The 27,714-nt window shown below is 49.5% G+C and overlaps 1 long non-coding RNA gene and 1 gene segment (V, D, J or C); both read right to left on the reverse strand.

The window, feature by feature from the left end:
• Positions 1-292: 292 nt before the first annotated feature.
• On the reverse strand, positions 293-6,372 carry LOC119964957. The segment is given in 4 exon segments: positions 293-1,146; positions 5,306-5,340; positions 5,756-6,050; positions 6,237-6,372. Coding segments are annotated over 4 exon segments (708 nt in total).
• Positions 6,373-26,807: 20,435 nt separating this feature from the next.
• LOC119964984 lies at positions 26,808-27,338 on the reverse strand. Its single transcript, XR_005460411.1, has 2 exons — positions 27,008-27,338; positions 26,808-26,861 (listed from the first exon to the last, which is right to left on the reverse strand). It is a non-coding gene; the product is annotated as an uncharacterized LOC119964984 (long non-coding RNA).
• Between the last annotated feature and the right edge of the window lie 376 nt (positions 27,339-27,714).

A 27,714-nucleotide genomic window follows, 5' to 3' on the forward strand; every position in this document is an offset into this window, starting at 1 on the left:
GCTAGAGAGGAGTGAGCAGCAAGGGAGTTGCTGCTGCTGTTGTCTAAATATGTTATTGTAAATAAATGTTATTTCTTTCTATCCTTCAACTCGTGCTGGATTTCTCGTGACCTCACAAAACAAATAAAACTGATCATTTAAAAATGATTGATAATTGTCTTTGAATCCAATCTTCTTCGAATGTGTCATTGATTGACAGGCCAACCAGCCAATCATGATAATCATTTGCTGAAATGCAGCCAATCAGCTGATGGGGAGGAGGGACATTCCAAACCACACACGAGACACATACTGAATATTCTTTATGTTTATTACCTTTTACAGATTTACATTGTCAGAAAAAAGACTTGAATAAACAGCCCAGCCAGAGGAAGCTGGAGAAATTCTCAGGGAAAATATGGAGATTTTCTCAATGACATGAGAATCCTGTCCCTTAAACGGTGACTAAACCTTAAATTGTAACTGCAGGGTGAGCAGGAAGGAGGTCTGGTTTCCTATAGCTGAGACTTCAGGGGTCACGTTATTTTGGTACAGCTGACAGTCTTCAGCATCTTAGAGAGGTTTTACTTGGCATCACGAGTCTGCACTGTCCCATCAAACATTCCCAGAACAAATGCTGCATGGGATAATATACAGAGTAAATATCCCTCTACAATGTCCCAAAAACATGCCTTAACCCCTGACCCTCAGAAGTGTCTCAGACCCAGTCCCGAGAATGAAGAGAGTTGTAATTCAGTGCTGATAATGTCCTTTGCCCTCCCAGATCACCCCTGTTCTATTTAAAGTTGTGTCTCCTCTGTGGACTGTCTCTGACACTCTACGCACATTCTGATCTCCTGATGCTCTTGCTGAGGGCAGAGGAGAGGCTCACGTGGGTGAGGGCACAGGAGAAGCGGGCGTTGGACTCCCAGGCAGAGCCAGAGAGGGTCAGCAGGCTGCTGACGCTGTAGGTGTTGTCCGAAGCTCGCAGGTAGTTGCTGGTCTGAACCCCGTCCGAAATGGCTGCACCATCCTTCTTCCACTCCACCACCAGCTCATCGGGATAGAAGTGATTGGCAAGGCACACCAGGGTGGCAGTGTTCTTGGTCTTGACCTCCTCCAGGGAGGGGGGCAGCAGGGTCAGTGTGGGTTGTGAATTCTCACGGCCTGAAAGAGAAAGGAAGGAATTTTAATTGCTGCCTTAATAAAGGATTTCAACTTCCCAAATATTAACTGGAATCAAGACATGTGTCAATGTATAGATGATCCGGAATTCTTACAATCCATTCTGAGCAACCTTTCTAACCAGTACAGAACAATCCCAACAAGAGAAGGAGCAGTTTTGGACAGTTTTGTGGATTGAATCTGGGCAGGTGAAGGGGTATCAGTGGGAGAGTATTTGGGTAATAGTGATCATAATTCAGTTAGATTTAGAGCAGTAATGGAAAAGGGTAAAGGCAGACCAAGAGGAAAAGTTTTAAATTGGGGAAAGGCCAATTTTCTGAAACTGGGATTTGCCAAAATGGACAGTAAACAGCGACTTGATGGTAAAACAGTGACAGAGCCCGGGGAGAATATTCAAGCTGGAGATAGAGAGATTTCAGAACAAATATGTTCACACAAAGCAAGAGTGAGGGACATTGTGAGAGGATAACTAATGAATGAGTGAGATCAATTAGAGAGCAAAATGTAACTTGTGTGTGGAGGTGGAAGGCATGGAGATGGTTCTTAATGAATAATTTACATCAGTTTTCACTAATGCGAGGGACAAAGCAGACATTGGAGTTCAGGAGGAGGAGAATTGTGAAATATTGGATGTGATAAAGATAGTGAGAGAGGAGATATTAACGTGTTTATCAGCTTTGAAAGGGGAGATACCCCCAGGCCCGGGTGAAATGTATCCCAGGCTGCTCAGGGAAGGAAGGGAAGAAATAGCGGAGGCTCTGACCATTATTTTCCAATCCTCTCTGACTACAGGCTTGGTGTCAGAGGACTGGTGGATGATCATGTTGTACCATTGTTTAAAAAGGGAGGAAGGGATAGGCCGAGGGAGCAATTTTGAATTTGATGAGGAGGGAACGAGGAGGGTTGATGACGGGAGTGAGTTTGATGTTGACAACATGGGTTTTCCAAGGATTTTGCCAAGTTTCCAATGACAGACGGGTTTGGAAATTAAAAGCTGATGGAATCCAAGGGAAAGTGACAAATTGGATTTCAAATTGGTTCCGTGTCAGGAGGGTAAAGGTTTGATGTTAAGCTGATTAAATCATTTTAGAATGATACTTAGACATTTGTAAAGAAGTTCACTACAAATTCAGCACTGAAATAGTTAATAATGAGAGCATTTAAAGATGCAGTGTCCCATTTAAGAGACTATTAACCTATCAGGATGCTCGAACTATTGATCATTATTTCTGGGGGAACAGGTTGAACATTAACAAACCTCAAATCACACACAGAACCGGAGAAATCTATCCCAGAAATTTGGAGCAGACGTGGATCGACATACTTCACAAAGGATACTGATTGGCTGCCAGTGTAGAAGGTTCTAGATTTCACTTCAAACCTTGCTGCCCAGCCCTGGGCTCAGGTCAAGAGTGAGATTACGATTAGCCTCTGTGTCCAGGGGTCAGAATAATCTATCCTTGCTCCTGTGCGGGAACGTCCGGTTCACCAGCCGCGTGATTCTTGGCTGTGTGCCATTCACTGGCGGCAGGATTATATCTGTCCGTCAATTGTCAATGGGATTTACCACAGCAACCACCTGATTCCACTGTGAAACCCGATGGCGGTGATGTGCTGCTGGTGGGAGAATTGAATAGCAACACTGGAGAAATCCGCCCCCTATTTCTGGTGGTCTTGTGTCCAGGTCACACCCCCCAGCCAAGCTGCCCCAGTTTAGATACATAACTGGCATCGACCAGTTACCCAGGTGTGTCCTGTCCACAAAAAGCTGGACAAACCCAATCCGGACAATTACTGTCCATCAGTCATCTCGCGATCATCAGCAAAATGATTGATGTTGTTAAGACAGTGTTATCAAGTAGCACTTACTCAGCAATAACCTACTCATTGACACTCAGTTAAGTATCTACCAGGGTCTCTCAGCTCCTGACCTCATTACAGCCTTGGTTCAAACATGGACAAAAGAGCTGAATTCCAGCGGTGAGGCCAGAGTAACTGCCCTTTGACATCGAGGCAGCATTTGACCAAGTTTGGAATCAAGGAGCCCGAGCAAAACTGGAGTCAATGGGAAGCAGGGGGAAAACTCTCCGCTGGCTGGAGTCATACCCAGCACAAAGGAAGATGGCTGTTGTTTGGGGTTTTAACTCTCCAATCTATATTAATGAGCTGGATGAAGGCAATGAGAGTATTGTAGCTATACTTGCTGATGATAAAATGATTGGAAGGAAAGCAAGTTGTGAGGAGGATACAGAGTCTGAAAAGGGATATTGATAGGTTCAGTGAGTGGGGAGAACATTTGACAGATGGAGTATAATGTGGGGAAATGTGAGCTTGTCCACTTTGTTAGGAAGAATAGAAAAGCAGAATATTATTGACATGGAGAGAGACTGCAGAAAGCTGTGGTACAAAGGGATCTGGGTGCCCTTGTGTATGAATCACAGAACGTTAACCTGCAGGTACAGCAAGTGATGAGGAAGGTCAATGGAATGTTGTCCTTTATTACACAGGGGGATGAAGTATAAAAGTAGGGAAGTCTTGCTCCATCTATACAGCACATTGGGGAGATTACACCGTGAGTACTGGGGAAAGGTTTGGTCTCATAGAATCATAGAATTTACAGTGCAGAAGGAGGCCATTTGGCCCATCGAGTAGAAAGAGCACCCTATATTTTCTTTTTTTATTAAATAAATTTAAAATACCCAATTCATTTTTTCCAATTAAGAGGCAATTTATGTTTGGCCAATCCACCTACCCTGCACATTTTGGGGTTGTGGGGGCGGAACACACGCAAACAAAGGGAGAATGTGCAAGCTCCACACGGACAGTGACCCAGAGCCGGGATCATACCTGGGACCTTGACGCAGTGAGGCAGCAGTGCTAACCACTGTGCCACCATGCAGCCCTCGAAAGAGCACCCTACTTAGGACCACTCCTGCACCCTATCCCCGTAACCACTGATTCCACTGAGGAATGGAATGTCTGATGAGGAAAGGTTGAGCTGGTTGGGTCTGTACTCATTGCAGAATGAGAGGTGATCTTATTGAAACATATAAGATTCCGAGGGAGCTTGACAGGATGGATGCTGAGAGAATGTTTGCCCTCGTGGGGAATCTAGAATTAGTGGACACAGTTTCAAAATAAGGTGGAGATGAGGAGGAATTTCTTCTCCCAGAGGGTCATTAGTTTTTGGAATTCTCTTTCCCAGAGAGCAGTGCATGCTGGGACATTATATATATTCCAGGCTGAGTTCGACAGATATCTGATTGACGAGGGTCAAAGGTTATGGGGACCGACAGGAAAGTGGAGTTTGGGCCATTTTTAAAAATTCATTTATGGGATGTGTGGGTCTGAAGTGGGAACCTGCCATCCTGACCTTGTCCGGCCTACAAGTGACTCCAGATCCGCAGTAATGTGTTGATTCTGAAATATCCTCTGGAATGGCCGAGCAAGACACTCAGTTCAAGGGCAATTAGGGATGGGCAATAAATGCTGGCCCAGCCAGAGATCACACATCACATCAAACAATAAAAATATCTCCAGGGATTTTCAGGAATATTGGATCAGGAATAAATATCAGACTGAACTCGACCAAAACAGAAAGTAACTGAGAGTCTCCCCAAAAGCCTGGAACACTGAAGCCACTGGATTGTGAGCCCTGCTGGACCTGTTTGTCATCAGAACTTTGCTAAGAGATAAGCAGGGAGTGGAGAGAGCAGAGTTAAAGCTGGGGGAAGTGGGACCTCGGTGTCTCACTGTGCTGCTGCTGCTGCTGTGATCAGTTATATCAGAGAGTGTGACAGGGAGCCAGAGCTCACATCAAACTCTGCCCGTGTCTGTCACACGCAGACTGACAGGAGTCTAGTGAGTGATTTCACTCCATGGTCCAGGAATGTGAACACAGTCTGCAAACGTCCAGATCTCCTCCACACGGTGGGTAAAAGCTGCTTACTTATATCTTGCTGCTTAAAGGGGGGAATGGAACTAAAGAAATACAGCTGGGCACCCTGTTCTACACAGTGTTCTTCAATGAACCATTTCATTCACTGCAGCTCCTCACTAACACCTTCAACTATTTAGCATTTGTATTTGAGAAAGTTTCAGTATTGAAAGGGTTAATAACGGAGGATTGGGGTTTACTTACTCAGTCTGAGCTTGGTTCCTTTACCGAACGTAAGCCACACTGACAGCTTCCAGTGCAGGGGCTGTACAAAAACCTCTGCTCTCTGCTTCACTCACTCACTCTCACCCTCTCTCTGTCTCTCGCTGTCTCTCACTCACTCATGTCTTTCTCTCTCACTCTTTCTCACTCTCTGTTTCTCTCAATATCTCTGTGGTTTGTTGGGAGATTTGAAAAGTCTAATTTTGAATGATAAATCTTTCAGCTGCTCTTCATACGTGGACATGGAGAATAAAAAACCTGAGGCCTTCAGTGACTGGAGTGTGTAGTGGACAGTGAAAATAATGTGTTCAGGTTCCTTTCTTGTGTTTATATAAAACTGTTCATATATTATATAAAACTGTGCTTTGTGTCAGGAGAGGAGGTGGTGCTGTGGATACTGAGGTTTTTGTAAGGCTCTGTATCACTGTGTTGGGGTTGCTGTAACCTTGCTGACAGTAATAATCAGAGACATCCTCATTCTGTACATTGCTGATTGTCAGGGTGAATCGTGTTCCAGATTGACTGCCGGTGAATCGGTCGGATATTCCTGTGAACCGGGTTGTTGCCCGGTAGATCAGCAGAGCCGGTTTCTGACCTTCTCGCTGTTGATACCAAGCAACATAATTGCTGACAGATTGACTGGCCGTACAGGTGATGGTTGCGGTCTGGCCCAGGCTCAATGACAGCACCGGGGGAGACTGGGTCATGATGATGTCTCCACTGATACCTGAGGGGTAATAGAGAAACAGAGTGAAGTAAGAACTGTCACAGAAAGAGCCTGTACAATGAGATATTGTTGGAGACACTGACTATTCCTCTGCTTTCAGCATTTTCCCTTCAATCACAAGTCAGTAGAATTGGATTGAAATGGAGAGCAGGAAAATATTCAAGGTGGAAGGAGAGAGATTTGTACCTGCGATGCAGAATGCCAGAGGCCAGATCAGCTGGATGGCTGAAATCATGGTGTCTGCTCCTGTCCCTGTGCCTGGTTACTGATAAACTCTCCCTTCACTGGGCTCTGCTTTATAAAGCTGCAGCCTGTGAGAGTCTGACAGCCCATTCCTCAGTATGTAAATGGTATGAGGCAGAGACACCACGTCAGCACCTTCACTTCCTCTTCTCTCTCTCATTCACTCCCTCAGTGTCAGTCCCTCAGTTTCTGTCGCTCCCCCTCTCTCTCTGTCTCTCTGTCTTGTTCTTCCTGTCTCACTGTATCTGCTTGATCTCCCGCTCTCTCTCCTCTCCGTTGATACCTGTCCCTCAGACTCTCTCTCTGTCTCTCTCTCTTTCACCCTGATTTTATCTCTCTTTCTCCCTCACTTTATTTCTCTATTTGTTCCTCTGTGTTTTCATCTCCCTCTACCTGAGAGGAGGGAACAATCTCATTCACTCTATTAGTCCCCTCAGGATATCTTTATTGAAGTTCATGTCTCGTTCTTCTGAACTTTTATCCCTGTACAGCTGCAGTAAAATGTCCCTTTGATTTTTTTTCTGTTCCTCTTATAATAAACACCAACATTCCATTTCCCTTCCTGATCACTTGCTGGACCTGCAGACTAACGTGATCTGTAGTTACAGCTTGCCAACGCATAACAAAGCATTTACCCCACTCCCTGATTTCTGTTCACCAAAAAATCCTACATCCATATTCAGATATTACACTGTATACCATGAGATCAGGGCGGGATTCTCGAGCCACATCCACCCGGTGACCGGACATTCCGCCCGAGGTCAAAGGACCTTTACAGGGTCTGCGTCCCACCCATGACGACCTTGCGGCGGAGAATCCAGCCCCATATCTTGTGCAGTAAGATTTTGTGTGGCACCTGACCAAATACCTTTTGGAATTCCGTGTACATCACATCTACAGCTTCCCCTTTTTCCACCTTCTGACTTCCTCAAAGATGGATGAGCTCAAGCGAGAGCACAACAATGCCTGAAGATGTCGCACCCCAAGTGGCCATTCCAGAACTCCCCTGACGCTCACTGACCCTGGTACCAGTCTGACCCTCAACTGACCTGTTAATTCTCCGCACTGACACTGTTAATTCTGACTCACTGACCTTCCTGACCTCACTGACCTGTTAATTCTGACCTCACTGACCTGTTAATTCTGACATCACTAGACCTGTTACCCCTGACCTCACTGGAACTGTTTAATTCTGACCTCACTGACCTGTTACTTCTGACCTCACTGACATGTTACATCTCTGACCTCACTGACCGATGTTAATTCTGACCTCACTGACCTGTGACCTCTGACCTCACTGACCTGTTAATGTATGACCTCACTGACCTGTTAATTCTGACCTCACTGACTGTGTAATTCTGACCTCACTGTACCTTTTACCTTACCTGACCTCACTGACCTGTTAATTCTGACCTCACTGACCTGTTAATTCTGACCTCACTGACCTGTTATTCCCTACATCACTAATCTGTTAGTCCCTGATCTCACTGACCTGTTACCTTTGAACTCACTGATCTATTGCCCCTAACCTCACTGACCTCTTACCCCTGACCTCACTGACCTCCCAATTCCCTCCACTGGCCTCACTCCTCCCTACCTCTGCATCCTGCTGCAGACTCACATTCCCTCCCTCACCCTTCCATCCTCTGACTCTGGTCTCCTGCCCATCGCTACTTCCTTCATCCCACCATTGACAGCAGAGCCTTCAGATGCCTAGGGCCTGATCTCTGAACTCTCACCCTCAAACCCTCCCCCTCTCTAGGTCACTCCACTCCATCAAACTCCATCCTTCAATCCAAGCCTTCGATTAATCTTCCTTAAATACCCCCAACTCCCCCGCTCCTCTTACTGCCGCTCTGCGTAACATCCTGGGATGTTTTGTACATTAAGGCACTAAGTAAATTCATTTTGATTGGGGATTTTGTTTGGGGACAGAATTAGACAAAGTAGTGATGGCTCCTTCAGTCAAATATCCTGATGAAAGGGTCCAACTTCCCCAAACAGAATGGGGAAGAGGCTGATGTTAGATTTTTTTTAATGTATGCATTCATGTGATGAGGGTGTCACTGGCTGGATCAGCATTTATTGCCCATCCCTAATTGCCCCAGCGGATGTGGTGATGCAGCTGCCTTCTTGAACGGTACAGACCCTGAGGTGTAGGTACACCCACAGTGCTGTTAGGGAGGGCATTCCTGGATTTTGATCCTGAATTCTGAACCTTGTCGCTCGCCTGAGGTGTGGTGTCCCTCAGGTTAAATCACCACCAGCCAGATCTCCCTGTCTAAGGGGAAAGCAGCCTATGGTCATCTGGGACTATGATGACTTTGCTATTTATATGGCTAGTCCAGTTCAGTATCTGGTTCATGGTAAACTCCCAGGATGTTAATAATGGGGGATTCAATGATGGGACACCATTCATTGAATGTCAAGAGGCAATGGTTGGATTCTCTCTTGTTGGAGATGGACATTGCCTGGCACTTCTGTGGTGTTAATGTTACTTACCACTTGTCAAATCAACTCTGGATACTGTCCAGTCTTGCTGCACTTGGACAAGGACTGCTTCATTATCTGAGGAGTCGTGAATGGTGCTGAACATTGTGCAGTCATCCGCAAACATCCCCACTTCTGACCTTATGATGGAAGGGAGGTCATTGATGAAGCAGCTGAAGATGGTTGGGCCTTGGACACTACCCTGAGCAACTCCTGCAGTTATGTCCTGAAGCTGAGATGATTGACCTCCAACTACAGCAACCATCTTCCTTTGTGCCGTGTATGAGACCAACCAGCGGATGGTTTTGCCCCCAATTCTCATTGACTCCAGATTAGCTTGGGCTCCTTGATGCCACACTCGGTCAAATGCTGCCTTGCTAGGGGGGCAGCAAGTTCTGGAGCACAAGGCTTCAATACTATTGCTGGAATATTGTCAGGGCCCATAGGCTTTGAGTATCCAGTGCCTTCAGCCGTTTATTAATATCACGTGGAGTGAATCGTATTGGCTGAAGACTGACATCTGTGATATGGAGACCTCAGGAGGAGACCGAGATGGATCATCCACTCGGCCCTTCTGGCTGAAGATTGTTGTGAATGCTTCCGCCTTGTCTTTAGTACGAATGCACTGGGTTCTTCCATCATTGAGGATGAGGATATTTGTGGAGCCTCCTCCTCCAGTGAGTTGTTTAATTGTCCACCAACATTCACAGCTGGATGTGGCAGGACTGCAGAGTTTAGATCTTATCCATTGGTTGTGGGATCGTTTAGCTCCGTCTGTCACTTGCTGTAAGTGCTGTTTGATACACAAGTAGTCCTGTGTTGTAATGCACCAGATTGCCTGGTGTTGTTCCTGCCGTGCTCTCCTGCACTCTTCATTAAACCAGGGTTGCACCCCTGGCTCAGTGATAATGGTAGAGTGGGAGACATGCAGAGTCATGAGGTTGCAGATGGTGGTTCAGTCCAATTCTGCTGCTGCTGATGACCCACACCACCTCATGGATGCCCAGTATTGAGTTACTAGATCTGTTCTGAATCTATCCCATTCAGCACTGTGGTAGTGCCACACAACAGAATAGAGTGTGTCCTCAATATGAAGATGGATCTTTGTCTCCACAAGGACTGTGTGGTGGTCACTCCTACCGATACTGTCATGGACAGATGTATCTGTGGAATGCAGATTGTTGAGGATGAGGCCAAGTATGTTTGTCCCTCTTGTTGGTTCCCTCACCACCTGCTGCAGTCCCAGGTCCAGCAGCTATGTCCTTTAGGAGCTGGCCAGCTTGGCATGTGGTGGTACTACTGAGCCACTCTTGGTGATGGACATTGAAGGTCCCCACTCAGAGTATAATCTGCACCCATGCCACCCTCAGTGCTTCCTCCAAGTGGTGTTCAACATTGTGGTGCTGTCTCATAAACTGAGGGAGATTTGGGGTATGGTAATCATATTTAACACATGTTCAACCTGACACCATGAGACTACATGGGGTCCAGATTCGATGTTGAGGATTCCCAGGGCACCTCCTCCCTACAGTATACCACTTTGCCCCCACCTCTGCTGAGTCTGTCCTGCTGGTGAGACAGGACATACCCAGGGAATGGTGATATTGTCTGGGATATTGGGCACAATTCTCCAGCCTCTTTGCGCTCTCGCTCAAACAAGGCTGGTGAATAGCGGGAGAGGACAAAAATGAGATCCGTGCCAGGTGCTAAACAGCTTGTGATGTAACCGGCCGCTCCCATTGGCCAAATCAGGATCTCGCCGTAGCGCGGCAAGAAACCGTTTATCACCATGTAAGCCCCATTTCCATACAATTTTTTTTTTTTTAATTTAGTGTACCCAATTCATTTTTTCCAATGAAGGGGCAATTTAGCCTGCACATCTTTGGGTTGTGGGGGTGAAACCCACGCACACACGGGGAGAATGTGCAAACTCCACATGGACAGTGACCCAGAGCCGGGATCGAACCTGGGACCTCGGCGCCGTGAGGCTGCAGTGCTAACCCACTGCGCCACCGTGCTGCCCCATTTCCATACAATTAACGGGAGCGACCCCATATCCAACGGCCTCCCATCATTCAGCCGCCTCCCCAGTAAGTGGTCACGCTGACGCCGATTAGTACTCCATTTAAAAAGGTAAACCTGGACTTCCGGTGGCGGTGATGCCTGAATGAGCCGCACATTCGGCGGGCTCTCACTCCGGCGGGGCTTTGGAGCTGATTCCCCGTGATAGCGGACCACGGGGGGAAAAATGGCTGCCACGAAAGAGCAGGAGAGCGGGCTGACATCGATGGAACCGTGGGAGGCCAGCAGGTAGGGGAAGAGAGAGAGAGAGAGACACGGAGGCAAGGAGCAGAGGAAACTGACCTGCAACGTAAGATAGCGGACCCACGGACCTTCCTTCCTCCAGGAGAAGAAAATAAGTTTTGAAGTCGCTTGGACCCACTTCAGAGGCCCAGAAGGTAAAAGTTAAGGAGCTGGGAGAAGGAAGGCGGCAGCGAAAGTGCTGAGGAGCGGGCTGCGGCACATGGAACAGCGAGAGTCCAGAAGGCAGAAGAAGAAGGAGAAAAAGGGACAGAGACAAGGACCTGAAGAAACTTACCTGGGACCTAAGATGGCGGACACACGGACCCCGGACTTAGCAATCCAGCTGGCGCTGGATAACATGCTCCAGGTAATGAAGTCCAGTTTTGAAGCGCTGAAGCGGGACAGCTTGGACCCAATCCAGAAAGCGGTGGATCAGCTGAACCAGAGGCTGGACGCCCAGGATGTTAAAGTTAAGGAGCTGGGAGAGGCGGTGGAGGAGCAGGCGGATGCGCAAACGGTTGCAGCCCTAGAAGTTGACGGCCTGCAAGAGCGGCAGAGAAGACTGTTGGACAGAGTGGAGGAGCTGGAGAATAGAGTCCGCAGGAACAATCTGAGGATGGTCGGCCTCCCGGAGGGGACTGAGGGAGCTGATGCTGCAGCGTTTGTAGCAGACCTGCTGAAGCAGCTGATGGGGGCCGAAGCCTTTCCGCGACCGCCGGAGCTGGAGGGGGCACACAGTGCAGGCAAGGCTGGGGCGGCCGGGTGGACCCCCCCGCCCGATGCTGATTAGGTTCCACAGGTTCGTGGACAAGGAGCGGGTGCTGCAGTGGGCAAAGAGCGCCAGGAGCAGCACGTGGAACAACAGTGTTCTCCGCATTTATCAGGACCTAAGCCAGGAGGTGGCTCGGTGGCGTGCAGCCTTTAAGAATGTCAAGGAGGTGCTGTTCAAGAAGCACGTGAAGTTTGGTCTGCTGTTCCCAGCTCGGCTATGGGTCACGCACCAGGGTCAACACCACTACTTCTCCGAGCCCGAAGAAGCGATGGATTTTGTGAGGGACCTGGGGCTGGTCCCGAAAGGAGGCCCCAAGGACGCGAGTTAGGGCCCGAGGATTACTGTGGGAAGGAACGCCGAATGTGCCTGAACTGCTGCTCAACGGTTTGCTGGGCCAAAGGGGCGAAGCGGAACATTTGGGACTCTTTTTCCTTTGTTCATGGACATTGGTTTGGGGGGGTTAACCCCTCCTTTCCTTTTTTTGGGGTTTTTTTTGTGGTCTCTCGTGTTTCTTATGGGGTTTTTTTTTTTGGGTTTATTTTTGTGCTTTTTCCTCTTTTTTCTGTTTTTTTTTCTGTTTGGGCGGATTTGTACTTTTTGTGCAGCTCGCGGAGGACACTGGAGCCGGCTTGCCCTAGTGGGTGGGAGAGAGGGTTGGGGTGCCGGGGAGTGGGGAGGAGGACGGGGAAACAATGGGAATGAGACAGGAAGGCGCCGGAGTGTTGAGTCACCGGGCTAGCAGATTGGCTAGTCAAGGGAGTCAGGTGGGGGGGGAAGTCACAGCCAGTAGATGGCAGGGGTGGGGGTATCGGGGGATGGGGTGGGGGGGGGGTTGTTCTGCTGACGGGGGAGGGACTTGAAATAGGCACTGGAAAGGAGGTCGAGGGTGGAGGCAGCCAAAGGGCGGGCCAGGAATGGCGCGACGCACGGGCCAGGGGCCGGCCCGAGAAAGGCTATGGCTGACCGGCGGGGTGGGGGGGGGGTGGGGGTGGGATGTACCCCCCGACCAGGCTGATCACCTGGAACGTCAAGGGACTGAATAGGCCGGTTAAGAGGGCGCGGGTGTTCGCGCACTTGCGGGCCCTGAGGGCGGACGTAATTATGTTGCAGGAGTCACATCTGAAAGTGTCTGACCAGACCAGGCTAAGGAAGGGCTGGATTAGCCAGGTCTTCCACTCGGACTTGGACTCGAAGTCCAGAGGGGTGGCAATCATGATCAACAAGCGGGTGCAATTTGAGGCAGAGGGCATATCCTCAGACAGGGGTGCCAGATACCTGATGGTACGGGGCAGACTGGAGGGGAGAAGAGTGGTGCTGGTGAATATATATGCCCCGAACTAGGATGACGTGGACTTCATTAAAAGAGTGCTGGGGAAGATCTGGACCTGGACTCTCGCAGGCTAATAATGGGAGGGGGGGGACTTTAACATGGTCCTTGACCCGGCTTTGGATCGGTCGTGTCCCAGAACGGGTAGACTCCCAGCAATGGCAAGGGAGCTGAAAGGGTTTATGGAGCAAATGGGGGCAGTGGACCCCTGAAGAGCCAGACAGCCGACAGGAAGGGGCTACTCATTTTACTCGCACGTCCATAAAGTATATTCTAGGGTAGATTTCTTCGTACTAAGCAGGGATTGTATAGGGGAGGTAAAGAACACGGGATATTCGGCAATTACTATCTCAGACCATGCCCCGCACTGGGTAGACCTGCAGATCGGGGGAGCGAGCTACCAACGCCCGCAATGGAGGCTAGATGTGGGACTGCTGTCGGAGGAGGGGATCTGCGAGAGGCTTCGGAGGTGTATGCAAAATTACCTGCAGGTGAATGACACGGGGGAGGTCTCAGCGGTGACCCTGTGGGAGGCGCTAAAGGCAGTAGTGCGGGGGGAGCTGATTTCAATTGGGGCCCACAGAGCCAAGGCAGACCGGGCAGAGATGGATAGATTGGTCAGGGAAATGGGTCGGATAGATGAAGAGCACGCGGAGTCCCCGGGGGAGTCAGGGAGAGGCAGAGACTACAGGCGGAACTGGGGGCACTATCCACGAGCAGGGCCGTGGAACAGCTTAGGAAGGCGAGGGGAGTGGTGTACGAGCATGGGGAAAAGGCTAGCAGACTGTTAGCGCAACAACTCAGGATGAGGGCGGCGGCCTGGGAAATAGGTAGAGTGAGGGACGAGGGGGGGGGGCGCAAAGTGGAGGACCCGGCAGGATTGAATAAGGTATTCCGGGAGTTCTATCTTAAGCTGTATACTTCGGAGCCGCCGGAAGAACCGGAGGGGATGAAAAGGTTTCTGGACGGGTTAACATTTCCAACAGTTGGGGGCGAGTGGAAGAGCTGGGGGCCCCGATTAGAGTAGAGGAGGTATTGGGGGGCCTTAAGGCCATGCAGTCGGGGAAGTCCCCGGGGCCGGATGGATACCCAGTAGAGTTTTATAGGAAGTTCTCTGAGCTGGTGGGCCAGGTCTTGGCGAGGGTTTTCAATGAGGCAAGGGACAGAGGGACCCTGCCGCCGACCATGTCACATGCCACCATATCACTGATATTGAAGCGAGGTAAAGACCCGGAGGCGTTCGGGTCCTCCAGGCCAATCTCCCTGATTAATGTAGACGCCAAGCTCCTGGCAAAGGTACTGGCAGGTAGAATGGAGGACTGTGTACCGGAGGTGATTGGGGAGGATCAAACGGGGTTCGTGAAAGGTAGGCAGCTGGCCGCCAACCTGAGAAGATTACTTAATGTGATAATGATGCCCCCGACAGGCAGGGAGGTGGAGGTAGTGGTGGCGATGGACGCCGAGAAGGCCTTTGACCGGGTGGAGTGGGGCTATCTATGGGAGGTGCTCGAACGGTTTGGGTTCGGGAGGGATTGGTGGATTGGATCAAATTATTATATCAGGCCCCGAGGGCCAGCGTCAGGACCAACAGAGAGGTGTCGGAGTACTTTAGGCTGTACCGAGGGACCAGACAGGGCTGCCCGCTCTCCCCGCTGCTGTTTGCGCTGGCCATAGAGCCGCTGGCGATTGCGCTGAGAGCCGCAGAGGGTTGGAAGGGGATGGTGAGGGGCAGGGTTGAACATAGGGTTTCTCTTTATGCAGACGACCTGCTCCTGTACGTGTCGGACCCAGTGGCCGGGATGGGAACTATACTGGGAATGCTGAGGAAGTTCGGCCAGTTCTCAGGATACAAATTAAATACGGTCAAGAGTGAAATGTTTGTGGTCCAGGCAAGGGGCCTGGAGAACAGATTGAGAGGGCTACCGTTTTGGCTGGTTGAGGAAAATTTTTGGTATTTGGGAATCCAGGTGGCACGAGACTGGGCAGGCTGCAAAATTAAATTTGGCCAGGGTGGTGGAGCAAATGTCCCGGGTGCTAAAAACAAGGGTGGTGATGAGTCCAGGGGTGCAATTTTTGGGGTTTCGGAAGACCCGGGGGTCCAGGGGGAGAAAGAGGCCGATGTTTTGGCCTTTACTTCCCTGATAGCCCGGCGACGAATATTATTGGCGTGGAGGGACTCAAAGCCCCCGAAGACTGAGTGGTGGCTTGCAGACATGTCGAGTTTCCTGGGGATGGAAAAAATTAAGTTCACCTTGAGGGGATCTGTGCAGGGGTTCACCCGAAGGTGGCAACCATTTATTGACTTCTTTGCGGGAGAGTGAGCGTCAGCAGGGGGTGGGGGGGAGGGGATAGAGTAGAGTAGGTGGGAAAATATGGCGGGTAGTACCGGTGGGAGAGGAGCGGGCTTGTGCAATATGTTACGAAGGAAGTATTGAAAGTACGTGGATGTTTGCACATTTTTGCCTCTTTTGCTTTCTTTCTGATGATGTCTGTAACTGTTTATAAAGCCAAAAACTACCTCAATAAAATTGTTTATTAAAAAAAAGGTGAACCTGGCAGAAGGCTGTGGGGAGCTGAGGAGGTGAGTAGCCATCTTTACTCACAGGCAAAGAGCCCGGGGGCACTGGGCTTGCCAACCCAGTGCTGGATGGGGGATGAGGGACCCTCGGCTGGGGATGGGTTTTCCACCGAGGTGTGTGTATCTGCACTGGTGGAGGGGAAGATGACAGCTGTGACACGATTATAAAGGTTGTATCCTTGGAGATCTCCTCTGAGGTGTTCTGCTCGGAGTCAGGAGAGGGGGCCTCACGGGAAGGGCTGGCGCCATCGGCTGGAGGACGTGCAGGAGAATGGACATGTGGTCAGTGGGAGGGATGGGCCAGTCAGTAAGGCAATAATAACTCACGTATGACAGGTCCCTGGGTGGATTCTGGTGGTTCCTCACATCAGCAGCATCCGCCAGCCTCCGTGTGGGTGACTAATCTGTCCTCGGCTACACCGTCACATCCAGCGCCTGCTCCTCAAAGAGGTGAGGATTCTTATGTCCACCAGTCTGGGCCCTCTCCCGATGGTTATGGGAGAGCTTTTCCTGAGGAGACACAGAGAGGGCATCGTTAGCTACAAGCGTGGTTCACAGTGGTGGGAGAGGGGGGTGTGATGGAGGGGTGAAGTGCTGTTCGACTTTGTTAGTGGGGGGTTAGCGAACGTGGTATCGTTGAATCAGCTGGTGAGCCTTTATTTGAGACAAGAAATCCGTGAGGCCTCGTCAATGGACCAATTAACGTGGAATAGAGTTGCCGGCTCGCTGGGCTGAGAGCCGGGAACTTTGCAGCAATTCCCGCTCGCTAACACTTTGAAATGTTTCCGGAGAATTGCGTGCATTATCTGTGAGGCATAATTCTGAAAGTATGACTGTGTCTGACCAGTCAGTGGGACAGCTCCCCCAATTCTGACACATGTCCCCAGATATCAGGAAGGAGGGACTTTATTGCGTCGACAGGGCTGGGTTTGCCGTTGTTGTTTCCGGGGTCTATGTCGATGTCGGGAGGTCTGTTCGGTTTCATTCCTTTTAGAATTTTCAGCGATTTGATACAACTGAGTGGCTATTTCAGAGTCAACCACATTGCTGTGGGTCTGGAGTCACATGTAGGCCAGACCAGGTAAGGGCAGCAGATTCCCTTCCCTAAAGGACATTAGTGAACCAGACGAATTTTTACGACAATCGACAATGGTTTCTGATGTGTTGGGCTGGCTGGGTCGATGTGGACTGCGTTTGATGCAGTGTAGCGAGAGACAGACTTCCAACACTTGATGAGATGCAACACAATTTTATTTAACATCTAAACTATTATACATGTTCACCTGTGGGTTGACACTATGCTGACTTGACTGCAGACCTGATGCTAGCCTGACCAGACTAACTGACTACCACATGGTGTTTGCACTGGCTGCTGCTCACGAGCTCTGACTGTCTCAGAGGCTGGATCCCGAGAGAGCGGGAAAACTGGTGCCCTCTGGCTTTATAGTGGTCATGTCCCGTCTGGTGATTGGCTGCTGTGTTCTGCGTGCTTACTGGTCATCCTGTGTGTCAATCACTGCCTGTCTGCACTCCATTATATACATGGATGTATATTATGACAGTTCCATGGTCACCATTACTGAGACGAGCTTTTAATTCCAGGTTTATTCATTGAATTTAAATTCCACCAGCTGCCATGGTGGGATTTGAACCTGTGACCAGAGCATTAGCCTGGGCCTCTGGATTACTAGTCCAGTGACATTACCACTACACCACGGCCTCCCCCACATTGTGCTGTGAGGCTCCATGGAACTGTATCCCAGCATGAAGTGTCCCTCAGGAGGGGAGAGGGAATGTTCGGAGCCCTGAGCTCCATTTCCCAGCCCAGACATTTTGTCTTCCAATGAATGAATGAGATGGCAATTTGGAGCCAGGTAAGGGACAGTCTCGTGTTGTGGACCCAGGCCTACAAGAGGCAATTGGAGATATCCCTGAAAGGGAACGATTGGCTGGGTTATGGGGATAGAGAGGGGGAGTGGGACTAATTGGGTAAGTCACAGCACGATGGGCAGAATGGCCTCCTTCTGTGCTGGAAGATTCGAGGCAGTGGACACGGTTCACAGTTTCTCCCGTGTCAGTAACAAACATCCAGCTGCTCTGAGCCCCTTCTTTCACTTCCTCTGTTGGTTACGTTTCAATCTTCCGATCTGACAGTCATTGCTGTTATTTTTTACACTGGGGGTTTCTGCTGTGGTCTGAATCTCTAACAATAACTGTCCAATCAGTGAAAAGAACAGCAGCTCAGAGCAGTCAGGACTGAGGAGCCAGGCTCACAGGGAAACACATTGGGAAGATCAAAGCCATCGTCTTCAACTCCCGATACAAACTCCATCCCTCACCCTGAGCACTGTCTGCTGCTCAACCAGACTCTTTACAACATTGGCCTCATCTCTCTGTTCCTCCACAATTCCCAGCTTCCCACCATTTAGAAATGACTCTGATTTCTCTTTCTTTGGTCCAAAGTGGATGATTTCATATCCCCAGATTGATCTCCATCTGCCATTGTCTTCAGTCCCCATCACAATCTCTGTTCCCCAGACACTGATTCCATCCCTCTCCCTGGGCCTGTCTGACTTTGAACCACACAGTTCACAGCCATGGTGTCCTATTTGACCCTGAGATGACCTTCCCACCACATCATCCGCTCCATCACTAAGACGGCCTATTTCTCCCTCGGTAACATCGACCGAGTCTGTCCTGCCTCACATCATCTGCTGCTGAGAATCTCCTCCATGTCTTTGTTCCCTCTAAACGTGACTATTCCAATGCTGTCCTGGCCGCCCTCACACCTACCACCCTCCGTAAACATCAGCTGATCCAAAACTCTGCTGCCTGGATCTGAACTCACACCAAATCCCGTTCACCCATCACCCCCTCTGCTCACTGACCTACATTGACTCCCGGTCCAGCAATGCCTCGATTTTAAATTCCCATCCTTGTTCTCAAACCCCTCCCTGTCCTCCACCCTCCCTATCTCTGTAACCTCCTCCAAGCTGCCTCACTTAGTGTGGTCAGTAACTTGGATATATGTCTCTCTATTCCTTCATCCAAGTCATTGAGAAATACAGTGAAAAGCTGAGGCTCCAGCTCAGATCCCTGGGGACATCACTATTCACATCTTGCTGATTGGAGTACACACACTTGGGGTGGGATTCTCCCATCCCGTGCCAGAGTGTCCACGCCATTGTAAACGCTGTCGCGTTTTACGACAGTGTGAACAGGCTGCTGCCAAGAGTAATTCTGGCCCCTACAGAGGGCCAGAACGGCAATGGAGCAGTTCACGCCACTCCAGCTGCCAATCCCGGCGCTAACTGTGAGCCGGGGGATCCGTGCATGCGCTGTGGTGCCGATGCCGACGCACTCATGCACGGCTTCCTCCTTCAATGTGCCAGCCCCGACGCAACATGGCGCAGTAGTACAGGGGGCCGGCGCGTAGGAATAGAAGTCGGGGGACAGAAAGGCCGGCCTGCCGATCGGTGGGTCCCGATCGCGGGCCAGGCTGCATTGAAGGCCCCCCCGGTGTCGGAGCCCCCTGCCGGTGTCGTAGCCCCCCCCCCCCCCCCCCCCCCCCCCCCCCACACACACAGGCCGCCACCCGACCCTTGCACACAGTTAAAATGCTGAGTCCCGCCGGTGCCATCCACGCCTGCTCGCTGCCAGCGGGACTCAGCATTTTAACAGCGGCCGCTTGGCCCATCCCGTGGAGAGCAGCCCCCAACCAGCGCCGCGCCAAACACGCGGGCGCCAGTGGCGACGATCACATGCCGGTGTCGGGGTGGCGTGGCCCGGTCGCGGGGATTCTCCGGCACGGCTCCAGGCTGAGAGAATCCCGCCCATTATCCCTGCTCCCTGTCTCCTCCCTCCGAACTAATTCCTTATCCATGGAAATTGATTTCCTCAAATTCCATATGATTCAGTCTCTTGTTTGGCACCTGGAAATCCATCAATATAACATCACAGACATTCCCTTATCTACCACATTGGTGACCTCATTAACAAATCTAACCAGGTTAGTTAAACATGTTTGACCCGCCTCCCCGGACAGGCGCCGGAATGTGGCGACTAGGGGCTTTTCACAGTAACTTCATTGAAGCCTACTCGTGACAATTAGCGATTTTCATTCCATTTCATTTTTCATTTAAATCCGTGCTGACTCTCTTGGATCAGTTCATATTTCTGACTGATTTTGTGTCCAATCACAGATTCCAGTCACTTCCCCATAACAGACATTAAATTGAGATGTTAGTTGTGAATAACGCTAGTATACAGCTAGCACAGACATGAGGGGCTGAGTAGACTCCTCCTGTACTGGAGGTATATCTGGCTCATCAGGTACATCACACTACCAGGTTCGATTCCCGGCTGGGTCACTGTCTGTGTGGAGTCTGCACGTCCTCCCCGTGTGTGCGTGGGTTTTCTCCGGGTGCTCCGGTTTTCTCCCACAGTCCAAAGATGTGCGAGTTAGGTGGATTGGCCATGCTAAATTGCCCGTAGTGTCCTAATAAATGTAAGGTTAAGTGGGGGGGGTTGTTGGGTTACGGGTATAGGGTGGATATGTGGGTTTGAGTAGGGTGATCATGGCTCGGCACAACATTGAGGGCCGAAGGGCCTGTTCTGTGCTGTACTGTTCTATGTTCTATGTTCTACTACACAACCCAATCTGTGTACACAGGTACATAACACTTCACTCTCCAGTCTGTGTACTCAGGTACATCACATGTCACAATCCAGTCTGTGTACACAGGTACATCACATTTCACAATCCAGTCTGTGTACACAGGGACATCACACTTCACATTCCAGTCTGTGTGCACAGGTACATCACACTTCACAATCCAGTCTGTGTACACAGGTACATCACACTACACAATCCAGTCTGTGTACACAGGTACATCACACTTCACAATCCAGTCTGTGTGCACAGGTACATCACACTTCACAATCCAGTCTGTGTATACACGTACATCACACTTCACAATCCAGTCTGTGTGCACAGGTACATCACACTTCACAATCCAGTCTGTGTACACAGGTACATCACACTTCACAATCCAGTCTCTGTACACAGGTACATCACACTTCACAATCCAGTCTGTGTACACAGGTACATCACACTTCACAATCCAGTCTGTGTACACAGGTACATCACACTTCACAATCCAGTCTGTGTACACAGGTACATCACACTTCACAATCCAGTCTGGGTGCACAGGTACATCACACTTCACAATCCAGTCTGTGTACACAGGTACATCACACTTCACAATCCAGTCTGTGTACACAGGTACATCACACTTCACAATCCAGTCTGTGTACACAGGTACATCACACTTCACAATCCAGTCTGTGTGCACAATCTAGTCTCTGAGAGACCCAGTGCAGTAAAACGGTATTGACCGTTTCCTAGTCTCAGGTGTAGTGAGTGACGCAGTGCAGTCAAAACGTCTGTCACTACGACTGACACGAGGGAACTGCCCGTCTTATGCACCGAACGTTTCTCTACACCTGAAGGTGGAAAGGGTATTGCCGTTTCCGAGTGTCAGGTGTAGTGACTGACCCGGTGCAGTAAAATGGTATTGACCGTTTCCTAGTGTCAGGTGTAGTGAGAGACATGGTGCAGTAAAACGGTATTGACCGTTTCCTAGTGTCAGGTGTAGTGAGAGACATGGTGCAGTAAAACGGTATTGACCGTTTCCTAGTGTCAGGTGTAGTGAGAGACATGGTGCAGTAAAACGGTATTGACCGTTTCCTAGTGTCAGGTGTAGTGACTGACCCGGTGCAGTAAAACGGTATTGACCGTTTCCTGGTGTCAGGTATAGTGAGAGACATGGTGCAGTAAAACGGTATTGACCGTTTCCTAGTCTCAGGTGTAGTGAGTGACGCAGTGCAGTCAAAACGTCTGTCACTACGACTGACACGAGGGAACGAGGTCTTATGCACCGGACGTTTCACTACACCTGAAGGTGGAAAGGGTATTGCCGTTTCCTAGTGTCAGGTGTAGTGACTGACCGGTGCAGTAAAACGGTATTGACCGTTTCCTAGTGTCAGGTATAGTGAGAGACCCGGTGCAGTAAAACGGTATTGACCGTTTCCTATTGTCAGGTATAGTGACTGACCCGGTGCAGTAAAACGGTATTGACCGTTTCCTAGTGTCAGGTGCAGTGAGAGACACGGTGCAGTAAAACGGTATTGACCGTTTCCTAGTGTCAGGTGTAGTGAGAGATCCGGTGCAGTAAAACGGTATTGACCGTTTCCTCGTGTCAGGTGTAGTGAGAGATCCGGTGCAGTAAAACGGTATTGACCGTTTCCTAGTGTCAGGTGTAGTGAGAAACGTGTGAAAACAGTGAGGGATCCATCTCCTGGTAATAATGCAATAAGAGTGGTCGGACTATAAACATAACATCAGCAACGTCAGATAAAAATTTAGATTGGGGAGTTGTCGAGTCGCTTGCTGAATGTTTGGTAAATAATTAAATACTGAAAAAAATCATTGAAGTAAAGTCACTGAAGCTTTTGTTGTGGGGGAAGAGAGAGAGAGAGTGAGAGGGTTACCCCTCGGGGGGTTTATGACCAGTGACAGACAGGGGCTGAGGAAATGGGAGTTTCGGGCGTTTAGATTGTTCCTGTCGGTGAAAATCTGGAAGATTCCATCCCCCCCCCGCCCCCCCCACACTTATTGTCACAAGTAGGCTTACATTAACACTGCAATGACGTTGCTGTGAAAAGCCCCTAGTCACCACATTCTGGCTCCTGTTCAGGTACACAGAGGGAGAATTCAGAATGTCCAAATTACCTTACGGCACATCTTTCGGGAAATGTGGGCACCCGGAGGAAACGCCCACAGACACAGGGAGAACGTACAGACTCCGCACAGTGACCCAAGCTGGGAATCAAACCTGGGACCATGGAGCTGTGAAGCAACAGTGCTAACCACTGTGCCACCGTGCCGCCCTGTTATATTTGTGTGTCTGTGCGTAATGAAGAATTTGTGTGTGAGAGCTCATGGCCGGGATTCTCCCGGAATAGCGCGGCGGCCTGTACCAGTGCCAAGAGCACCATGACCCACTCCGGCGTCGGGCCGCCCGGAAGTTGGGGAATCCTCCAGCGGGGGGTCGGACAATCCCACCTCATGTGTTTCCTTCTCCAAATTGTCATTTGTTTGTGTTGTTTCAGCAATCTGAGTTCAAAGCCTCACAATGTGGATTCTGAGTTGGATTTAAGTACAATAAAATGAAACAAACCAAAGTTTGAAGCTATAAGGTTCGAGTTGAGATTTCTGTCCAGAGAGCACAGTTTGAATGGACTCTAAAGATACAACAGCTTTTCCCTGTGTTCATAGAATCTGCAGTGCAGAAAGTGGCCATTCGGCCCATCGAGTCTCCACCGGCCCTTGGAAAGCACCCTATCCAAACCCACACCTCCACCCCATCCCCGTAACCCAGCAAACCATCTGTACGTTTTTGGACACTGAGGGCAATTTAGCATGGCCAATCCACCTAACCTACACGTCTTTGGACTGTGGGAGGAAACCGGAGCATCCGGAGGAAACCCACGCAGAGGGGCCTCACGGTAGCATGGTGGTTAGCATCAATGCTTCACAGCTCCAGGGTCCCAGGTTCGATTCCCGGCTGGGTCACTGTCTGTTTGGAGTCTGCACGTCCTCCCCGTGTGTGTGTGGGTTTCCTCCGGGTGCTCCGGTTTCCTCCCACAGTCCAAAGATGTGCGGGTTAGGTGGATTGGCCATGCTAAATTGCCCGTAGTGTAAGGTTAATGGGGGGATTGTTGGGTTACGGGTATACGGGTTACGTGGGTTTAAGTAGGGTGATCATTGCTCGGCACAACATTGAGGGCCGAAGGGCCTGTTCTGTGCTGTACTGTTCTATGTTCTATGTTCTATGACACGGGGAGAACCTGCAGACCCCACACAGACAGTGACCCAGAGGGGAATCGAACCTAGGATCCTGGAGCTGTGAAGCAACCGTGCCAACCACTGTGCCACTGTGCCGCCCTTGTGCTACCGTGCCACCCTAAAATGAACCAGACTCTGCAGCAACCTCTTGCAGGCTAACAGGAACTTCACTCTTTCCAATCACAGCTTGAGCTTTCTGATTGCTGAATGAATCCATTCCCCCTCGAGCAGAATGGACCCTCGTGTTTTTATTTCGAGGTAACCTCCAATGCCTCTGTGTACCTGAATAGACACCGGAATGTGGCGACTAGGGGATTTTCACAGTAACTTCATTGCAGTGTTAATGTAAGCCTACTTGTGACAATAACGATTATTATTATTATATGTAACAAGATTTCCAGCAGCGTTAATAATCAGAGAATTTATCTAAAGATTTTTATTGTTACAGTATCGTCATGGTTTTGAGTCTTTACTTTATCTAGAAAGAAAATGGTTGAACCCATTCAGGACCATTGTTATCTTCTGCTTGGAAACAGGAGATCTGATATAAACACACTGACCAATGAGAATCAGACTGTTTAACACGAGGGGCGGGATTCACCGCTATCCGGTGGGATGGGCCGTACCGGCGGCGAGGGGCGGCGGAACCACTCCGGCATCGGGCTGCCTGGAAGTTGCGGAATCCTCCGCACCTTCAGGGGCTAGGCCGGTGCCGGAGTGTTTGGCGCCAAGCCAACTAGAGCCGAAGGGCCTCCGCCAGCCAGGCCGAGTTGGCGCATGCGCGGGAGCGCCAGCGTGTGCTGGCATCATCGAGGGCCAGAGAATCACTGGGGGCGCTGCTGCCAATTGCCACCAACACGGAGAATCCGGCAGCCGGAATCGGGGCAGCGGAGTGGGATTCACACCGCCCCCTGGTGGGGGGTCGGAGAATCTCGCACAAGACCTTTGAAAAACGATGATGTTATTGAAGGGAAAGAAAATCTGTCCCTTTAAATCTGAATCCAAATTCACACACATGAGGAAGAAGTCATTTGAATTTTGATAGTGTAAATTACAGTTTACAAAGTATAATGATTTGAGGTTTGGTTCCTGATAAAGTTCTCAACTGGAAATTTTAATTTGAAAAGGTTTGACAACAATTGACATTAATTCAAATGCTGCCAGCTGCTGGGCAGAAAGAAGAATTTAAAATATGTTTGTTCCCAAAATGTAAACATAAACCTGAAGCTTGAAGTTTGGTAGAAATCCAATTTGAAGCAGAGTTAAAGAAAGCAGCTCAACAACAAAAGTATTAGAATCTGGGATCAGTTTAAAATGAAAATGCTCCAGCTTCAAACGAGAGAGATACGTAAGGCCTCATCTTTCCAAAAGTGAACAAAGTTCCCGAGCGAGTGCGTTTAGCTACATGATTCCCGGCACTCGCCGTGATGAGAAACACAAGGATTTTCAACACGATTGGCTTTGAACGGGAATGTCGAGGCCGAGGCCACACATAGTCCCGTTTGGTACACTGGGAATCTCCGCCCGCCGGACCTTCACGTTGTAGCGAGAAATCGGGAAACTATTTGTAAAAGGCGTACCGATCTCAGAGGCCACGAAAAGAATCTCCGAGCTCCCCCCCCAGTCCGAATGCAAGAGGGTCCCCTCCCAACCCACACTGGGCAACCCCAGCCCAATCGAGCATGTGCAAAAAATGACAGCTGGTAGTGCCACATGGGAACCTTGACAGTGCCAGGCTGGCAGCCAGATGGCAGTGCCAGGGTACTCAGGTGGCACCAGCAATGGCAAGGCACCACCTTGCCCAAAGGGAATGCAGCTGATCATCTTGGAGATCTCCATGATGCCGTTCCTTCTGGAATCCCCGGTTATAGGGACCAGGACCAAGCAGCACTAACCCGAGGTCCCCGAGGTAAAGGGATTGAATCCCAAAGCCTCAGGTACCTCATGAATCTGCACATTATAGTTAGGCTTACAGCCTCACCCTAATATGCAGATTTGCTAAAAGGTGATGCTGCCCATGGTCGGGATTCACCTTGCAGCACCTTGTGAGATTTGTGTTGTGAGCCGGGTAGATCCCGGGAGCGGGGTCTCCTGGCTTTCCCCAGCACCGCTGCACTTTCAGGCGCTGCATGGCTGGAAGATCATGGCCAAAGAAGCAAAACCATGTCAATGTCTGGAACCAAATAGAAACATATTCTGAGTGTAGGCCTGAGGCCTGCTGCTGCCACTAATATTTGCAACTTTGTGTTTTACATTTTATTTCAGTTCTGCTTTGATTTTAATATTTGAAGTGATTTTGTATTTTCTCACTTGATAAACACTAATCTTAACCCAGCTATGATTGTCCTTTGATTAATTAATCAATAATAATCAGCAGTGACCAGTTTTTCTCAATCTTGTTTTCTCTCTGTACTGGCCACACAGCTTTGTTTAGACTAAAACTTTTGTTTTTCCACTTTCTCAAACTGGAATATTAAAATAAGTTGTTTTTGTTGATTAGGATTGTTGTTCTCCGGAATTCTGTGACCTTGGATTACAGAGCAAGTCGCTGAGTAATCTTATCTGCTGTGGTCACCTGAAGCATCAGAAGATGAAGTTTCATTGATGGGCATAACACCTGATTGATGACAGATGGGAAAACACCATCAAGAGCTCCGTAAACAAGCTGAATATGACCAAGTCTGCTTCACCTTGAGCTCCCTCTGAGAGGAACTGAGAAGAGCTGAGATTTGTTTGGGGAAAGATTGTGTGGCAGGCTTCACGAGACTGGAATGGAGCCAGAAATCCAGTTTAAAGAGACATTGCTTCAGAGACTCAGTGCTGGGGTGGAATAGTCATCCACGGACGTCAGGAGGAAGGGTCAGAAATGGACTGACTGACCATAGTGCCCACCCACTGGGGTTACTCAGTGACTTGGTGATGTGTTTACTGAGGGGACAGTAACGTGGGCACCAATTGTGGGGGAGCTGTGGTGGAACAGACCAAATTGTGGTCATTGTTTGTGTTTGAACAAACATCTGACTGTCTTCTTTTCCTCAGATATGTACAAACTGCTTCACCTTTTGTCCGGATTCTCCTGTCTAAACCCGTTTGGCCATCATTTTTCTTTATTTTCTTTTATTTTGCAATTTAAATTTTTTAACATGGACAATTAATGTGCCGGTGCCTTTAAGGTGGACTTCGAGTGGCTGGTCAATTGACAGTTGACCTATAACCCTAAGGCAGGGCAGGTTGAAAGAAGCTGTTTATATTTCAGATCCGCAGATTCCAGGGAGATTAGTGCTGACACACGTTGATGGACTTGGCTGTCGGCCAATGAACTATTTCAAATTACCTGACCTTTTCAATGGCCCCTGCCAATTGGTTGAGATTTCCTCTGCAAGTTCCTTCCTCCGTGTGACTGTGTTTTCTGTTTTACTTTTGTGTTGGTCAGAAGTTGGAAGGTCAGAACTCTGATTTCTCTCTCATGAGCAGCACAGCAGCACAGTGGTTAGCACTGCTGCCTCACAGCTCCAGGGACCCGGGTTCAATTCCATTCTTAGGTGACTGTCTGTGTGGAGTTTGCACTTTCTCCCCATGTCTGCCTGGGTTTTCTCCCGGTTCTCCCGGTTCCTCCCATAGTCCAACGATGTGCAGGTTAGATGGATTGACCATGCTAAATTGCCCCTTAGTTTCCAAAAGGTTAGATAGGATAACTGGGTTACAGGGAAAGGGTGGAGGAGTGGGCCAAAGTAGGGTGCTCTTTCCAAGGGCTGGTGCAGACTCGATGGGCATAATGGCCTCCTTCTGCACTGTAGGGATTCTATGACTCATCTAATGGATTCTTTTTGATGATCTGAAGTGAAAACCTCTCTTTCTGCACAGCCAGACTGAACTGCAAGGAAACCAAAGTCAAGTCACCAGCTGCAGACAGGGTTCAGATGTTTAACTCCATTTTAATATCTTGTGTGGGAACTCTGTTCTTATCTCAGTAAGACTGTTAGTCATTCTGGTGGAGTTGGAAATAAGTAAGAATTAAACAGATCTGAAGCTGTTCCTTTG

This window comes from Scyliorhinus canicula, chromosome 4 (assembly GCF_902713615.1).
Source record: "Scyliorhinus canicula chromosome 4, sScyCan1.1, whole genome shotgun sequence".
NCBI classification, from domain to species: Eukaryota; Metazoa; Chordata; class Chondrichthyes; order Carcharhiniformes; family Scyliorhinidae; genus Scyliorhinus; species Scyliorhinus canicula.